Source organism: Manis pentadactyla, chromosome 3, assembly GCF_030020395.1.
Source record: "Manis pentadactyla isolate mManPen7 chromosome 3, mManPen7.hap1, whole genome shotgun sequence".
NCBI classification, from domain to species: domain Eukaryota; kingdom Metazoa; phylum Chordata; class Mammalia; order Pholidota; family Manidae; genus Manis; species Manis pentadactyla.
In genome coordinates this window covers 105,555,349-105,573,936 of record NC_080021.1, presented here as the reverse complement: position 1 = coordinate 105,573,936, position 18,588 = coordinate 105,555,349, and the positions used below count along the sequence as shown (strand labels likewise).

The window sequence follows — 18,588 nt, the reverse complement described above, 5'->3', positions numbered from 1 at the left end:
TCTAAAATATTCCACATATAAGTGATACTATGCAGTATTTGTCTGTCTCTTTCTGGTTTATTTCCTTAGAATAATCCCCTCCAAGTTAATCAATGTTGTTGCAAATGGTAGATTTATTTCTTTTAAAGGCTCAATAATAAATATTCTATTGTATTTACATGCTACATTTTCTTTATCCATTCATCTGTCAGTGGACACTTAAATTGTTTCCATGCCTTGGCTACTGTGAATAATGATGCACTGAACATGGGAGTAGAGATATCTCTTTGAGAGAGTGATTTCATTTCCTTTGGATATTTACCCAGTAGTTGGATTGCTGGATCTGGATCATATGATAGTCTATTTTTAATTTCTTAAGGAAACTCCTTACCATTTTCCACAGGGAATGGACCAGTTTACATTCATACTAATAATGTACAAAGGTTCCCTTTTCTCCACATCCTTGCTGACATTTGTTATCTCCTGTCCTTTTGATACTAGCCATCTTAAAAGGTATGAGGTGATATCCCGTTGTGCTTTTCATTTGTATTTCTCTCATGATTAGTGATATTGAGCACCTTTTAATGTACCTGTTAACCACTTATTTGTAAGTCTTCTTTGGGAAAAAAAGTCTATTCAGATTCTCTGCCCATTTTTAATTGAGTTATTTGTTTTTTAGTGTCAAGTTGTTTAAGTTCCTTATATATTTTAGATATTAAATCCCTAATAGGATATACAGTTTACAAATGTTTTCTTCCATTTCACAGGTTGCCTTTTCATTTTGTTGGTAGTTTTGTTTGCTATGAAAAAGTTTTTTGTTTGATGTAGTAGTCTCATTTTTTATATTTTGCTTTATTGTTGCTTTGGTTTTAGTATCAAATCCAAAAAAAATAATTACCAAGACTAATGTGAAGGAGTTTACCCACTCTGTTTCCTTCTTGGAGCTTTATGGTTTCAGGCCTTACATTCAAGTCTAACCATTTTTGGTTGATTTTTCTGTATAGTGTAAGATAGGGATACAGTTTCACCCTCTTGCTTCTGGCTCTCCAGTTTTCTTAGCATTGTTTACTGAAGAGACTGTCATTTCCTTATCGAATATTTTTGGTTCCTTATTTGAAAATTAATTGACAGTATATGTGTGGGTTTATTTCTGGCTCTCTATTCTATTCCATTGAACTATGTGTCTCTTTATGCCAGTACTATACTGTTTTGATTACTATAGCTTTGTAAAATAGTTTGAGATCAGGAAGTGTGATCCCTCCAATTTTGTTGTTTCTCAAGGCTGCTTTGGCTATTTGGGGTCTTTTGTGTTTCCATACAAACTTTAGGATTGTTTGTTCTATTTCTGCTTGTTTCTCTCTCTCCTCTTCTTCTAGAACTCCCATTATGTGTATTTTGAAGCCTTAAGTGCCTACAATAAATAAGTTCCCCAGGTCATTTTGAGGGACTCTGTCTGAAGACATGCCTTCAGACCTCGTATAAGTGGGCAGTTTAAAACTCTGTCTTAGCCTTCACTTCCTGCTTATACAGACACTCAAGGTCAGTTGGAGGTGAGAGCTTAGGAACTTCTTGAACCTTTCATGGGCATGTGTATATTCCCCAGTGCATGTTTGTTTTCAATTTTTGGTGACTATATTTTTGTGTAAATAAAGTTAATGATTCTCATTCATCAAAATATGACACAAATATTTTGAAATGGATACTATATATATGTTTAATAATGGAATATGTAATTGTGCAATGGAAACAATTATCAAGGGGATAATTCCAGACTTAGTAACATCAGATGCAGGCATATGGTTAAGAGTAGGTCCTCAAGATTCAGAATCCCTACACCATGACATGATTCTGCCCTCTACTGTCATTAGGATCTTGGCAAATTACTTACCCTTTGTACTTCAGGTTCCTTATCTATAAAATAGGGTACCAATAGTACCCATTTAATAAAGTTATTATAAAGTTTAATGAGATCGTACTTGTAAAGACCATACTTGTAAAACCCAATGGAAATATCTGGCATGAAGTGCTTAAAATATATTAGTTGTTATTATTAAAAAGCTACAGATTTTTACTACAAAGTCTAAAAATGACACTGAATCTAATGTGAGTTGTCAATGCCATAGTCATCTAACTTATGGTTTCATCCTCTTCTTACTTTGTACATCCTAGACATAACAGTTCTATTCATATTCCTATAGTGCACTGCATCATTCTGCTGCCTAGAAAACCTAAGTGCTCCTTATCACTACATTACCTTGAATACCAATATCTTGTCATCTGCAATGAAGGTCTAACCCAAATCTTTTTTCACCAATTGACCAGATTAGTCCAACCAAACAGCCATCTATTAATTTCTACCAGTAGACTTATCTGTCTATCTGTCTCTCTATTATCAATCAATCAATCTATCTATCTATCTATCTAATCATCTATCTATATCTTATATCATAGCACCATAAACCAAATATGAAAGATTCCACGTATGTGTCAGTAGTATGCCTAAAGAAGCTCTATGTATCCCTGTCTTTGTCTTTTCTATTATTCCTCCTCTTCCTGAAATTATTTTCTATCCTTTCTAGTTGAAATCCTGTGCTCCTTGATATTTAAATTCTTTTTCCTCTGTGCTTCCTTTTGATTGATTTAGTTGCTAAAAGAAATCTTCTCCCTATCTGACAGGTCAATAGCATGTTGTACTTATTTTCTCCTCTATTACATTCCTTAATACTCTCAAGTCATTCCTACCATAGCTTATAACACCACTGAACCATAACCTTCTTAAAGTTAACCTACTAACTGTTGCATACCCTGCAGGAACTTTCTCAATGCTTGTAGCATTTTTAAGCACAAATAATGCTTAAAATGTCATGTTTTCAGAATGGAAACTGAAATTCTGAGGGGGTGAATGTCCACTCTGAAATTCTTTCCCTTAAGTTAAGATGTTGGGGTGATTTTTTTGCTCTTGGTTTCAATACAGTCATTATAAAAATATTTTCAGCTACTTAAAAGTACTTCTTTCATATTTGTTCTTGCATACTTGGCAGATTCCTCTTTGGTTTCCATCGAAAGTGCTGCTGAATCAAGTTTTCTGTCATATCGAGTTGAGCCACTTCAAAGCAAAGCCAATTTTTGGATAGGATTGTACAGAAATGTTGAAGGTAATTTTACAGAACGCTTATTTATTAAAAAATATTTCAAAATATTGTGTGTAAAACAAGGTTTCAGTTCCACAAAGTCTTACCTTAAATAATGATTAATTTGTGAAGAGTTTAAAAACTCAAATTCATATTTTCATTTCAAAAAATAAGTAGAATTTTAAATGACTCACATATGCTATTTTGAAAGTTGCTAATTAAAAGAATATCTTCTGTAGCTAAGTCAAAGAAGCTTTAAAAATATTTTCTATTTTTGCCAGAAAAAAAATTAGAGAAGGATAAGTATACATCTTTGCATTAATTAAGTATAAATTTTTAACTAAAGCTGTAAGAAATGTATTCATCTCATTTTCTTTCCCTGTAGTAATTGGTTATTGTAATCTTGTCTATTAAAAATCTGGTTCTAAAAAAAGCATTTAGAATAATATGCTTAGAAGTTTTTCATGAATATGTAAAATTAATTTTAAGTTGAGTTATTTTTAACTTCTAGTTTTACTGGTTTTATTTGATAACCAGGGAAGTGGCTATGGATAAACAACAATCCACTCTCCTTTGTCAACTGGAACACAGGGGATCCCTCTGGTGAAAGAAATGATTGTGTAGTTTTATATGCATCTTCTGGATTTTGGAATAATATTCACTGTTCTTCCTACAAAGGATATATTTGTAAAAGACCAAAAAGTAAGTAAGAATTTGACACATATGTTCATAGGCCACAATTTCTCTCAAATATTAAAATTTCAGGTGTGAGATTATAATGTGATTGTAGATCTCTTGCAAACTCTCCCCTTCTCTAAGTGAAAAATCCTATCTGCAGTGATGATCAATTGTTGTATGCAACTCTGACTGAGCATGCAACACTCTCTGTCTACTTAGCTGACAGAATTATTTTAGTATATGAATGTATTTATAATGGGATATCCATGCATATGGATTTGTGAGGTTCTAAGCAGTTTGAAAAGCCAGCCTACAAAGCCTTATGGCATGAGAGGAAAGTGGATAAAGTAATCACCCTGGATAAACCAGCAGGGGCCAAGGCTCCAGAGAGGAATCAGAATTTATTATGTAATAAATCATGTAAGACCAATTAAGTCTCCTTCTAAGACTGAATGGCAGGTTATGTAAGAACAGGGATTGAGTAAATTAATAGTGTTATATGCCCATGACATGATACTATTGGGCTATAACAATATTTTTATGCCATTTCACTTCATATAATATCCTTCCCAAGAGATGCTATTATTAATTAGATAACACATTTGAATAAATAAATTAGGTAAATCAATACTTCGTTCTTCAGTAGATTTTGCTGGTTTAGAATTGTGTAGTTCTTCAGTCTTTTAAAACTCTGTTCTGAAAATAGCATGATAAGTGATTTAAGGTAGACTGAACCTGTAGATAGTAAGAAAGCTATCCTTGAACTTTTGGTAAACACAAATCTAAAGCCTACAATGGCAGTAAGTATATATCTAGTGATAATCACCATGAATGTAAATGGACTGAATGCACCAATCAAAAGACATAGAGTCACTGAATGGATAAAAAAGCAAGACCCATCTATGTGCTGCCTACAAAAAACTCACTTCAAAGCATAGATAGACTAAAAGTGAAGGGATGGAAAAGATACATCATGCAAATAACAGGAAGAATAAAGCAGGTGTTGCAGTACTTGTATCAGACAAAATAGATTTCAAAACAAAGAAAGTAACAAGAGACAAAGAAGAACATTATATAATGATCAAGGGGTCCATCCAACCAGAAGATATAACCATTATAAATATCTATGCACCCAACATAGGAGCATCTACATATGTGAAACAAATATTAACAGAATTAAAGGAAATAATAGAATGCAATGCACTTATCTTAGAAGAAGTCAACACACCAATCACACCAAAAGAAAGATCAAACAGACAGAAAATAAGTAAGGAGACAGAGGCACAAAACAATGTAGTAGAACAGATGTACCTAATGGATGTCTACAGAATACTCCACTCAAAAGCAGCAGGATACACATTCTTCTCAAGTGCATATGTAATGTTTTCCAGAATAGATCACATACTAGACCACAAAAAGAAAAAAAAGATTGAAATTGTGCCAACCAGCTTCTTAGACCACAAAGGAATGAAACTAGAAATAAATTATGCAAAAAAAAAGAAAAATCCCACAAACACATGGAGGCTTCACAACATGCTCCTAAATAATCAGTGGATCAATGACCAAATTAAAACAGAGATCATGCAATAGATGGAGACAAAAACAACAACTCATCAGTCCCAAACCTGTGGGATACAATGAAGGCAGCTCTAAAAAGAAAGTATATAGCAATACAGGCTTACCTCAAGAAAGAAGAACAATCCCAAATGAACAGTCTACAATCACAATTAATAAACCAATTAAAAGAAAAACAAATGAGGCCCAAAGTCAGTAGAAGGAGGGACATAATAAAGATCAGAGCAGAAATAAATAAAATTAAGAAGAATAAAACAATAAAAAGAATCAGTGAAACCAGGATGTTGTTCTTCTAGAAAATAAACAAAATAGATAAATCCCTAACCAGACTTATCAAGAAAAAAGAGAGTCTACACACATAAACAGAATCAGACATGAAAAAGGGAAAATTACAATGGGCACCATGGAAATACAAAGAATTATGAGAGAATACTATGAAAAATTATATGCCAACTATTGGATAACCTAGAAGAAATGAACAACTTTCTAGAAAAATATAACCTTCCAAGACTGACCCAAGCAGAAAGAGAAAATCTGAACAGACCAATTATCAGCAATAATAATGAATTGGAAAACATAAAACAACCTAAGAACAAAATCCCTGACCAGATGGCTTCACAGCTGAATTTTATCAAACGTTTAAAGAAGACCTAATATCTATCCTCCTTAAAGTTTTCCAAAAAGTAGAAGAGGAGGGAATACATCCAAACTCATTCTGTGAGGCCAGCATCACTCTAAGACCAAAACCAGACAAATACACCACCAAAAAAGAAAACAACAAACCAATATCCCTGATGAACATAGGTGCAAAATTCCTCAAAAAAAATATTAGCAAACTAAATTTAAAAATACATCAAAAAGATCATCCATTGTGACCAAATGGGATTTCAGGGATGCAAGGATGGTACAATATTAGAAAATCTATCAACATAATATACCACACCAACAAAAAGGACAAAAATCATATGATCATCTCAATAGATGCTGAAAAAGCACTTGACAAAATTAAACATTCATTCATGATAAAAACTCTCAACAAAATGGGTATAAAGGGTAAGTACCTCAACATAATAAAGGGCATATATGACAAATCCACAGCCAACATCATAGTTTACAGTGAAAAGCTGAAAGTTTTTCCTCTAAAATCAGGAACAACACAAAGATGCCTACTTTCACCACTTTTATTATTCAACATAGTACTGGAGGTCCTAGCCACGGCATCAGACAACACAAAGAAATAAAAGATATCCAGACTGGGAAGGAAGAAGTTAAACTGTCCCTGTTTGCAGAAGACATGATATTGTACATAGAAAACCCTAAAGAATACACCCCAAAACTACTAGAACTAATAACTAAATTCAGCAAAGTTGCAGGATACAAAATTAATACACAGAAATCTGTTGGATTCCTGTATACTAACAATGAAGTAGCAGAAAGAGAATTCAGGAAAACAACTCCATTTACAATTGCATCCAAAAGAATAAAATACCTAGGAATAAATCTAATCAAGGAGGTGAAAGACCTATACCCTGAAAACTACAGGCAACTCATGAGAGAAATTAAAAGACACCAATAAATGGAAATACATCCCATGCCCATGGGTAGGAAGAATTAATACTGTCAAAATGGCCATCTTGCCTAAAGCAATCTACAGATTCAATGCAATCCTTATCTAAATACAGACAGCATTCTTCAATGAACTAGAACAAATAGTTCTAAAATTCATATGGAACCACAAAAGACCTCGAATAGCCAAGGCAATCCTGAGAAGGAAGAACAAAGCTGGGGGAATTATGCTCCCCAGCTTCAAACTGTACTACAAAGCCACAGTAATCAGCAAAGGACACCATCAGCAAAACAAAAAGGAATCCTATGACATGGGAGATATTCTTAAACAACTTATGTGATAAGGGGTTAACATCCAAAATATATAAAGAGTTCACATGCCTCAACACCTAAAAAACAAATGACCTGATTAAAAAATGGGCAGAGGATTTGAAGAGACACTTCTCCAAAGAAGAAATTCAAACAACCAACAGGCACATGAAAGATGCTCCACTTTGCTAATCATCAGGGAAATGCAACTTAAAACTACAATGAGATATTACCTCATACCAGTTAAGATGGCCAACATCCAAGAGACAAGAAACAGCAAATGTTGGCAAGGATGCGGAGAAAGGGAAAAAACCCTCCTACACTGTTGGTGGGAATGTAAATTAGTTCAACATTGTGGAAAGCAATACGGAGGTTCCTCAAAAAACTAAAAATAGAAATACAATTTGACCCAGGAATTCCTCTCCTAGGAATTTATTTGAAGAAAACAAAACCCCAGATTCAAAAAGACATATGCAGCCCTATGTTTATCACAGCACTATTTACAGTAGCCAAGACATGGCAGCAACCTAAGTGTCCATCAGTAGATGAATGAATAAAGAAGAAGTGGTACATGTACACAATGGAATATTATTTAGCCATAAAAAGAAAACAAATCCTACCATTTGCAACAATTTGGATGGAGGTAGAGGGTATTATGCTCAGTGAAATAAGCCAGGTGAGGAAAGACAAATACCAAAAATGATTTCACTCATTTGTGGAGCATAAAAACAAAGCAAAACTGAAGGAACAAGACAGCAGCAGACTCACAGACCCCAAGAAGGGACTAGCAGTTACCAAAGGGAAGGGGTTGGGAAGGGTAGGTGGGGACGGAGGGTGAAGGAGACTAAGGGGCACTATAATTCACAATCACAATATAGGTAGGTCATGAAAGGCAGTACAGCACAGAGAAGACAAGTAGTGACTCTATAGCATCTTACTACACTGATGAACAGTGACTGCAATGGGGTGGGGGGGACTTGACAATATGGGTGAATGTTGAAACCATAATGTTGTTCATGTGAAACCTTCATAAGATTGTATATCAATGATATTTTAATTTAAATAAATTTAATTTAATTTAATTTAAACTGTTCTGAGACAGCCACACCCTTTGGTGCAATGTTGGAGTCTTATTTTACGTTTTTTTATATTGCCTTGTAATACTTTAGACTTCATGGGCCAATTTGAAAACTGTTAGCCTAGAATACATCATTTATGTGTAGATTGAGTGGATTTTGAGGGTATTAGTGGCTTAAATACAATTTGGAGGATTGTATTTTCAGATACTCCAATGTATTCAAATTCACCAAACATCTCTAGGATGCCCTTACAGATACATAGATCAGTCTATATATCTGTATCTATTTTTCTATTATCTATCTGTATCAAATCATATCACAATAAATCAAATAGGGAGGATTCCATTTATCTGTGAACCAAATAATACTCACTATTCTACATGTAATAATTGTTTTCTTAATATATGTATTTGATTTTCTCTTATTTTACATACAGTTGTTGATGTTGAACCTACACAGACATTAATTACAACAAAAGGTAAGACCATTATGAAATTTCAAGTCTGTATTGGTAAATGAATCAGCACAGTGTGTTTAGTTTTAAAACCATAATAATCCAGTCCTGTATTCTCAGTAGAATTGTTTGAGCTACACTAGCCTTTGTCATTATTTCATCAACCTCTCTTGCGTGATGCTCTAGAAAAATAGGCCTTGGAGTTAGACTGGTGTTTATCATAGATGTTATTAAAGGCACTGATTGATCCATTACGAAGAGTTCCCTTATGAAAACCCATGGAAGAAATTTCTGTGGAATCTTTTGGTTTTTCTCTTTTCTTTTTTTAAGCAATGTTTTAAATTTTGACTTAATTTAAATTTTTTAATTTAATGTTTTAAGTTTTGCCTTGAATTAGGTAAATGATCCTATCTCATGCATTTTGCGGGCTGCTAAAAAACTCAAAGTGAGTTTTATGACTTGCCTGCAACTCGTTAGTAACCTTATGGGTACCTTTTGTTAATTAATTATATTCATGAGTTCATATTTCCACTACTCTTATTTTTCCTTTTCCCAAATTTTCACATACTTTTTACTGTCATCATTATTGCTACTGTTTTACTTATCTTCACATGATATATTTGTAAACAGCCTTAAGTTAGTTTGAGACAGGTATAAATATTTAAAAATATTAACAAGCTCAGTGCTACACAGATGAAATATTCTTGCAACTTGATAATAATTTTAACATTTAAAATAATCCATTATATCATATAGATACATATTTTCATGTCCTGTGTTTGTTGGACAAAAAAAAAATGAAGTTGTGTTGTTCTCTGTATCATTCTACCCTGTACCTCCCTCCACATTCTTCCTAATGATTTTATTTCTCTGTAGCCAACTCAAGGAAGATGGACCCTCACAAACCATCTTCCAGCATGGCAGGAATAGTGGTCATTGTGATCCTCCTGATTGTGACTGGCGCTGGCCTTGCTGCATATTTCTTTTATAAGAAAAGACGTGTGCACTTATTTGGAGAGAGCACTTTTGAAAACACTCTCTATTTTAATAGTCGATCAACTCCAGGAACTAGTGATACCAAAGATCTCATGGACAACATTGAACAGAATGAACATGCGGTCATCTAGGATTATAATGTGATTTAGATATATTTGAATTTCATAAAATTAAAACTAAAATGTTAAGGCCTTTAATTCAATGAAATTGTTTCCTTTAGAATTAGTACTATATTGCACTGGCCTGTCCTTTTTCTTTGCCTAATTGAAGACATAATTGCTCATTTTCAAGCCTGGAGAGATATTTTCACAAAAGAGGGATAACAATATGGATTACCACTTTAAAAAATATCTTAGGTGAATACACAGCACAATAATACCAATATTTAAGTATCACTGGTGGTAACTAGTGTAAATTGCATGCAGATCATAAGACCTCTAAACACCTAAACTTCCTGAAATGGTTTACAAAGATTTCAAAGAAAGGTTATTTATTGAAATGCAATTCAATAATTAGAAGATCATTTAAAAAAAACAAGTGCAAATAACATCAGTGGAATAAAAATTTAGTCACTTTTCTTTTTTTACCAATCTTGATTTTCACTCCAATTATTTAGAATTGTATTTGTACACGTGCAGAAAGGATGAGGCAGCTGAGAGTCTTATTTCCCCCCAAGAGGGGTTTTCCTGGCTGAATATTACAAATACGTCCTTTGTCCTGTTATATGTATATCAGGAGTGCAAAGATGTGAAATAAAAATGTAAATTTGCATAACTGGATGTACTTAGATAATGTGAAATAAACATCAAAAACAAGGACTATTTTTAATAGATTTGTATTTTGGTGATCTTAGTAAATTTAAACTGTCTTTTAAATACAATTTATTTATCCAGTAATATTTAACTTTACTCTGAAAAATAAACAATATTATTAGTAGACGAATTTAAATTAAACCCTCCTTCTATTTGGAAAAGATAGACTGCAAAAGTGTATGTGTGAACTGACTTGTTTAATCATGACTTGCACAGTTTTCCCTGATCTTCCTGTACAGCACTGACTCAGCTGGGAATTCCACGACCAAAGGCATTGTTATTGAGAATTAGATTTCTAAGTATCTGTTTCTCACTTTAACAATTTCTTCTTGTTTTAAAATTTTTGCCTGAGATAAAGCTTCACATACATTGTGAAATACTTCCAGTCTGGGTAGCACATCTCACACAGATATCATTCTGCCTGCTCATGCTTGCCTTTCCCAAGGGATTGCTCATGGGAAGGAGTTCCTTACCTCAGGCCCCTGGATTCCACTCCTTGGATGGTATTAAGGGGTCTGCAAAGGTCCCCAAATTGCATGCAGTTTACTTGCAGATGGTCTGCCACAATTACCTAAGCCAGTTCCTTATAATGTGTCTCTATATTTGCCTGCCTGTCTATCATCTATCCATCATCTATCATCTATCATCTATCTATCATTTATCTCTATCTCTATCTATCTATCTATCTATCTATCTATCTATCTATCTATCTATCTATCTATCTATCTATCTATCTATCTATATCTATCTATCATCTATCATCTTTCTGTCATCTATTATCTATCATCCATCTATATCCAGCTATCATCTATCTATCATCTATCATCTATCTATCCTCATCATCTATCTATCATCATCATCTATCTTTGTTAATATTTCTTACTTCCAGAGCCTGAAAGGATGAGAAAAATTATCTTGGGGGTAAGAGGTGAAGGTAGGGATGAACACCAGACAGAGGGCGAGATGAGAAAAGCCTCTGGTTGCAGATAGGGAATGAAGCGAGATGAATGAGGCAGGGGTGGAGTGTAGGGATCACACACTCAAGTACTAACAGGAGGCAGCCTTCCCTTGGGTCCGTCTTCCACTTTATCTGCATTCAGAGCACCTTGATATGGTGTCCACCTCTGCTGGTTGATTTAATCAAGGAAAGAATATATTTCATTAATTTTTTCCCTTAACACACTACCAAAGCTGTGCGTTTAATTTGGCCTAATTTAAAGAGGCCCTCAGAAATAATACTCCATTTGACTCAGACATTTGCATTTGGGGCCATTAGGATATATTCTAGCAGTGTTAAGAAGAATTAGGCTCAGAGACCCCTGGAGATTTAGAGCACATAACTGTGGGATGCATAGAACAGTAGGCTTTTCTCTATAACAAAATTAGAGACAAAAAGTTCTACCTTAATTTAGAAACCTTTGTACTGTTAAGAATGTAAAGCACCTATACTAGTGAGAATTTATTCTTTGCTAATATCTTAAGGAAAACCTATTACAGTGGTTCAAAATGGGTGTGTTGATACTGGTTGCACATTGTAATCCCCTGGCCCTCACCTCTGACTGGTGAAACTAGAATGTGGAAGCAGAAAGCAGGCATTGGTTTGACTAGCAGAACAGAACAGGGCAAACAAATAAAAACTCCTCAGGTGATTTTATGAACTGGGCAATGAAGAAATTACATTAAATAGTGGTAGCTTGAAGCTGTTAATTACCCTTCAGGTTTCCCTATGAGGTCACAATTCTCGAGAATATAAATATAGTGTTATGTCTCTCAATTACGGGATGGTAGTTGGTGAATTTCCTGATGCAGAATGACTACCCTTAATATGCCTGTTTTTTTTTTTTAACTAAAAACAGGTTATGACTAAAAATAGTAACATAATTTGCCTTTTCATACTTCTGGTTTTTCTTAGAGATTCCATACTGTGTCCAAATATCAAATAAGAAAACTTCCTTAAAACAAACTGTTTTTGGTCAAGCCTATATAGTTATTATCATAAAAATGTTTCAGGAGATTTCTTCCATTGGGAATTTTCTCCAAAAGTCTCAATAGCATACCAGGAATGTGTATTTTGATATTAGAATTTCTTTAGCATTCTGTAAATAATGGTTTTCATTCAGAAGGGGCTACTGACTGGCAGTGCCTCTAAACAAAAGGTGACAGTGCCATTGGAAAGGTTTCCTGAGTTGGCTGGAGTCCTGGCTCTTCCATAGGGGCTCTAAAAGAGTAAAGTTATTCATGGCAGCTCTGCACGATTAGGTTTTGGCAAAAGTCATTGATCTCATTGAAGTAGTTCTGGGGGTTGAGTGAAAACCTTCCCCCTCAAGCTTTCTCCTTAGGGGTCTGATTCCAGCTCTTGTACACACAGTTCTCTGGGAGTTTTAAGGAACTCAGCAAAGCTACCATGCTCTCTTTTCTGTTGACTTAATTTTTTTTTCTTTGAGGGCAGGAAAGTTCAAGACTCTCTAGGCTTGCTCCTGATTTGGGGTTTTGGCAGCGTTCTCAAACTCTGATGGGCGTAAGAGCCATATGGAGAGTTTGTTCAAAATACAGATTCTTTTGGATTCATCCTTGTGGTTCTGATTAAATAGATTAACCAGACTTGGATTGGAGTCCTGGAATCTGCATTTCACCAAGCATCCCAGGAGATTCTGATGCCCTCAGGCTACAATTTCCATGAGCACTCTCTTTTGGAATCATTTTGCATTGAGATAGCATTTCCCCAAAGCTGTTAAAAATCTCACATAATCCATGAGGTAAAAGCAGTACAGCCAAATAGCATGGAAGTTAATCAAAGCTGCAGCTTTTCCATTTTTTTCTGTTCATTAACCAAAAACTGTAAATGCTAAAATCTACTTGTGTACTTCCTTTCATGAACTGCTTTACACTCTCTGCTATAGCCTGAATGTTTGCATCTCTCCAAAATTCATATACTGAGACTTAATCCCTTATATGATGGTGCTTGGAGGTGGATCCTTGAAGAGGTGATTAGGTCATGAGGGTGAAGCCCCCATGAATGGGATTAGTGCCCTTTTAAAGGAGACCCTAGAGAGCTCCCTGCCCTTTCCATCATGTGAGGACACAGGGAGAGGAGCACGATCTGTGAACCAGGAAGGAGACCCACCAAACACTGAATCTGCTGGTGCTTCATTCTTGGACTTCCCAGCCTCCAAAACTGTAAGAAATAAATTTCTGTCATTTATAACCCACCCAGTCTATGGTGTTCTGTTGTAGCAGCTCAAATGTACCACATTCTCCTAATGCTATACTGTTCCTACATTCCATTCACAGTCACTATTACTGAGTACGTGTGAGCTGACAATTTGTCTTTCTTATCCAATCTTAGAGTATAAACTCCAGGAGGTGAGAGGCCAGACATTTGGTGGTCCTGGGCAGAACCCTAGACCACTGTGAGAAGAACTGTGTCTCCATGCTACAGGTGATAACAGAAAAGTGTCCCCATAGAGACTCCCATTTCATGGGTCAGGGTTTGCTTATCTTATAAAAGGAAGTAAACGGAGAACTTTTAAAGGTTCATGACTATCACAACTCTGTAATCCATCTTTATTCTCTTGAGAAGTGAGAGGGCAGAAGAAACTTTATCAGTTTGAGAAGAATTGCAATAAATATTTCAAAGAGTATTCTGTGTCTTATTTTCCCTCAATTTTCTGCACAGCAGGGTAACACTTGGCTATCAAGGTATAGGGAAACTGATTAAGTACCTATGCCAGGTACAATGACATTTAATTAGACAAATTCCAGGTGGACTTAAAGTGTATTACACTGACTATCACATGCCACCCAATTCCAAAACTCAGAGGCCCTGGCCCTTGAGCTGTGGGGACACAGGAGGGGATTTGAATTTTCCAATGGAGAAGAAGGGAGGGTGTGGGATTGATAGTCTCTAGGAAATTACTTCCCTGAATATGAAAGTTTGTTTACCTGGTAGCTTTTGACTCCATCAAGGAAACACTGGGGTAGAGGTGGGCTACACCTCTAATCTCTGTGTTTGTGTTATTGATCTTGGGGTGTCAAAAAGTTCTGATTTCTGTGGATGTGTCCAGACATCTCTCTAGGCCTTTGTTGCTGTGTATCAGTAGGCTGTAACTGAGATGAGTTATGTGAGAAGTCTCTTCCTACACCCTGTGTCCACCTCCCCACACAAACTGCAGCCCTGCCAGATACACCTGTATGGGTCTCAAACCCCTGTGTGTACATATCACAAAGCAGGTACTGGGACTCCTGCTTTTACTCTCCACAGGCCACTCCTCATCCAGTGTGGACACCCAGACCAAACCTGCAGAGCACGAAGGTAAAGTGGGCTCCATTTGAGAGCTTGGCCTAAGCACTGCCAAGCACAGTGACCCTGGCACCGTCCTTGAAGGGCCTTGGACAACTGTAACTTTCGGAGCCACTACCATCCTCTGAGCTCCCCCTCAGGCCGCCTATAGTCATTGTGCTGGTTGTGCTTCCTCCTGTTCTTATATAAACACCAGATCTCATTCTTGAAAGGCAGCAAAATATTGGTATTCTGGGGTTTCCCTCTGGGAAGAGAAGAGCATGAAGAACAAGTCTGGGGAGGCCTGGGCAGTATCAGGTAACCTTTCCCAAAGTTGATGTTTGGAGTATCCAAGCCCACTGTGTCCTTTTGAACTGTCTTCAACCAGCCATACTCTACAGTGCCAAGCCTCAGGATATCAAAGAACCACTTAGAGAATACTCCCTCCCTCATAATAAGCAGAATGAGACTTAGCCACGAGGGTATCCCTGCCAAAAAATGTCACACAGACTGAGATAAAAGAAGGTAGAAAAACCTAAACACAACGAGAGCACGTTCTTGGTGGAAAGAGCCAGTCACCCCTTCTCCGATATTTCCTGTTATCAGCCAACCAGAGGAACTCCCATTAAGGCCATCAACCCTGTGGAACTCAACAGAGACAAGCAAAATGGAACATATGGTGTTTCAGTGACCATAATAGGTACCACACTTGGTAGCCATTAATATCTATAATTCATGCATTTTTCAGCTCTGACTTTGTTTACTTCAACTCCTAAGCAGTGTCAAGTAGGAACATGCTGTAAAGAACTAATGCAGAAAACTGACAATGTAAGCTACAAATTCAGAAGCTGTTGCTGAGACCTAGCCAAGGGTGATCCACCTGGACATACCAATCACAGCACCACAGCTTCCCACACATTTGGCACATCTGCAGAGGGCATTGCCCTAGAGATTTCAGCAGGCCATTCTGTGGTGAGCACAGAAAGCATACCATTTGGTTAAGATCTGAGGCCAAAACTACCATCAGAGAGATGGTCAACACCATCACCCCTAAGGATTCATGTCTGTGATATCAGTCATCACCACGAGAGCATGAAGAGTTGAGTTGACAATAATGTGTTCCTCATACCAGGGAGCCGAAGGCCACGCCCAGCATCACATGCACACCATGAAACTTTATAACTTTCCAAAAGGAGGTTTAGATATTATGTAGGTTATTGTTGACACAAATATCTAGAGTTGAGCCACTCTCAGTACAGTCTTGGCAGAGTTGATAGAGATGCTGAAGATGCTGGCAGCCGTCCCAAGTCCACATAGATTCATTAGGCAACATGTGCTCGTTGCCACAAAGCTTCTGAATGGTTCTTGGTAAACAGTTTTGACACTCGGTGGTCCACTTAATTTCTCTTTCCTTAAATTCACCTTTAAAGGCTACAAGTGGGACTACACCCAACAGATACTTAATTAATAGATTATGAAGGAATCATTGGAAGGGCTTTTATACAATGGGCTACTTCTGTATTAAGTGTGCTTGGAAATTTGGGGGGACATTTCTCCTTTTTTGATCTAAGTCTAAATCAAGCATTAATTTTATACATTATTTTGATGCAATGTAAGAGAAATACCAGATGCTTAATAGATTTGTTATGAAATTAATATATTTATAAAGGTTCCCTTGTCTTTTAAAATAAAAAAGTCATTATATTGGCCAGGAAAATATACTAATTCTGTTAGCATAGGTGGTAGGTGATCCCAAGCTCATCATGGACTTAATTTACTGGATCATTTTTCAACTGAATCAGATCTAAAGAGAGAATTCTGGTGGATCTTGACATTTTTCTCCCTTTTGATATAATACTATGACCCATTCTGTGAAATCCTTGTTGAGTAATAGATTTTGTTTTTGTAAATTGTCATTTAATTAAAAGAAAAATAAAATCCTAGAAAAATTAATAAGCATGTGAATGAAAAGATGCCATGTGCATGGCAATAAATCTCAAATTTAGAGCTTTAGTCTTAACTTCTGCTTGAAACTTCTAATTTGCCTACTTGCCTGCCCTACTTCATCATTTCACAGATAACTCAAATTTAACAAAACAGAACATGACCTTTTCCCCAAGCTGTTACCACTCTGATCTTCATCTTGAAGAATGGTAACATGAGTTATCCAGCCACTCAGTCTAGAAACCTTGGAACCATTCTTTCTTCACCCATTTCTCTTACCTCCTATAGCTCTTGAACTTATCCAGACCTTTATCTTTCTATGGCTACTTCCTTGTTCTGCCATCATTATCTCTTGCCTAAAATACTAAAATAGCCTGCTACCTGGTCTCCCTACTTCTACTTCTGTTCCCTCCAGTTACCTTCCACAGTGCAGCAAGAATGAAATTATTAAAATATGGCTATATTATGTCACTCTGTAACTCAATGTCTTTCAATAACTTCTAATTTCATTTAGAAGAATACCCAACCTTCTTATTCCATGACTAGTAGACCAAAGTGATCTGCCCATGGCCTGCCACATACTCACTATCTAAGCTCCAGCCACACTGGTTCTCCTTCAGCATCTCAAACTGTAGGACCCTTACCTCAGGGCCTTTGCACATGCTGATCCCTCCATCTGGTATGTACTTTCTCCCTCTCTTTGAGAGCTAGACCCATTAGATCCTTCAAGTCATTTTTGTTAAGGTAGTTTTCTATTTTGTCATTCTACAACTCATTCCTGCTGCTTGTATCCATCAGAACATGCATGACAATTCTTTAACATTTCCTCTTCTGTGTGTTTGTTTTCCCAACGCCAACATATGTGAACTCCATGAAGCAGGAACCATAGCATTTGACTCATGAGTCAGTTTTTAATGGGGACTTCACCACTGCATGGAAATCATGGAAAGTTTTTAAAAAGAACTGGTATTTGAAAGATGGTGGCATGAGAGGTGAGACAGAGGTTTCCTCCTAAAACCACATATAATATGAAAATAAAATGAATACAACTAATCCTGAAAGAGCAACAGGAAAGAGGATGGTGCCAAACTGCATACACCTGGAGAAAATAATAAACCTCACAGAACAGGGTAACGTATCAAAGCGGTGGCCCAGCAGGAACCAAGCCCTTCCCCAACCCCAGCTCACTGGTGGGAGGAAGAGAAACAGAGCACAGATGGAGTGGAGACCTGGGACTGCTGAATACCTAATTCCAGAGATCTACTCTGGGAGTACAAACCTACATTTGATGGTGCTTTCATGGTACTCTAGTGATTAGGGGGATGGAAAGCTAAGACAAGCAGAATACCTAGAGAGACTGAGATTCTAACCACTTGTGGAAAGCAGGAATCCATATCCAGCTGCTCTGGGACAAAAGAAAGATGGGAAGTCTGAGAGACTTCCTAACAGCAAGAGGGCTGCTAAAGGGGCAAGAATTGCACAGAGCTTACTGCTCAGGAGAAAGGACAGGTAGACAAAATTGTCTGGGTGCACTCTGCCCAGCAGGTTGGGAGCTTTCACGATCTTCAGGTGCTCCAGCTCCCTGGCTGGCTACACAGCTCCAAGGACCCCCTTCATGATATGCAGCCTACTGCACCTACCTGGCTCACAAACTGGCAAACCCCACCCTGGCATTAGGCCAGCCAGAGGAAAGCCCTGTCTAAGCAACTACAAACACAAAGCATAGAGGCTTACACCTGTGTGCCCAGCCCACTGGTTCTGGCAGTGGAGACAGGCATAGCAGCTG

General features: G+C 36.7%; 1 protein-coding gene across 3 annotated transcripts in view; it reads left to right on the top strand.

Annotated features, from left to right (window-relative positions):
- The window catches only part of MRC1 (mannose receptor C-type 1), a 98,492-nt gene extending 87,787 nt beyond the window's left edge, over window positions 1–10,705 (top strand). For all 3 annotated transcript variants that reach the window (XM_036881178.2, XM_036881179.2, XM_057498253.1), the window contains exons 27-30: window positions 3,021–3,134; window positions 3,648–3,812; window positions 8,754–8,795; window positions 9,648–10,705. In XM_036881178.2, coding sequence (XP_036737073.2) covers window positions 3,021–3,134; window positions 3,648–3,812; window positions 8,754–8,795; window positions 9,648–9,898 — 572 coding nt within the window. In that variant the 3' untranslated portion in view covers window positions 9,899–10,705. The remainder of the gene's footprint in view (window positions 1–3,020; window positions 3,135–3,647; window positions 3,813–8,753; window positions 8,796–9,647) is intronic.
- Window positions 10,706–18,588: the final 7,883 nt, after the last annotated feature.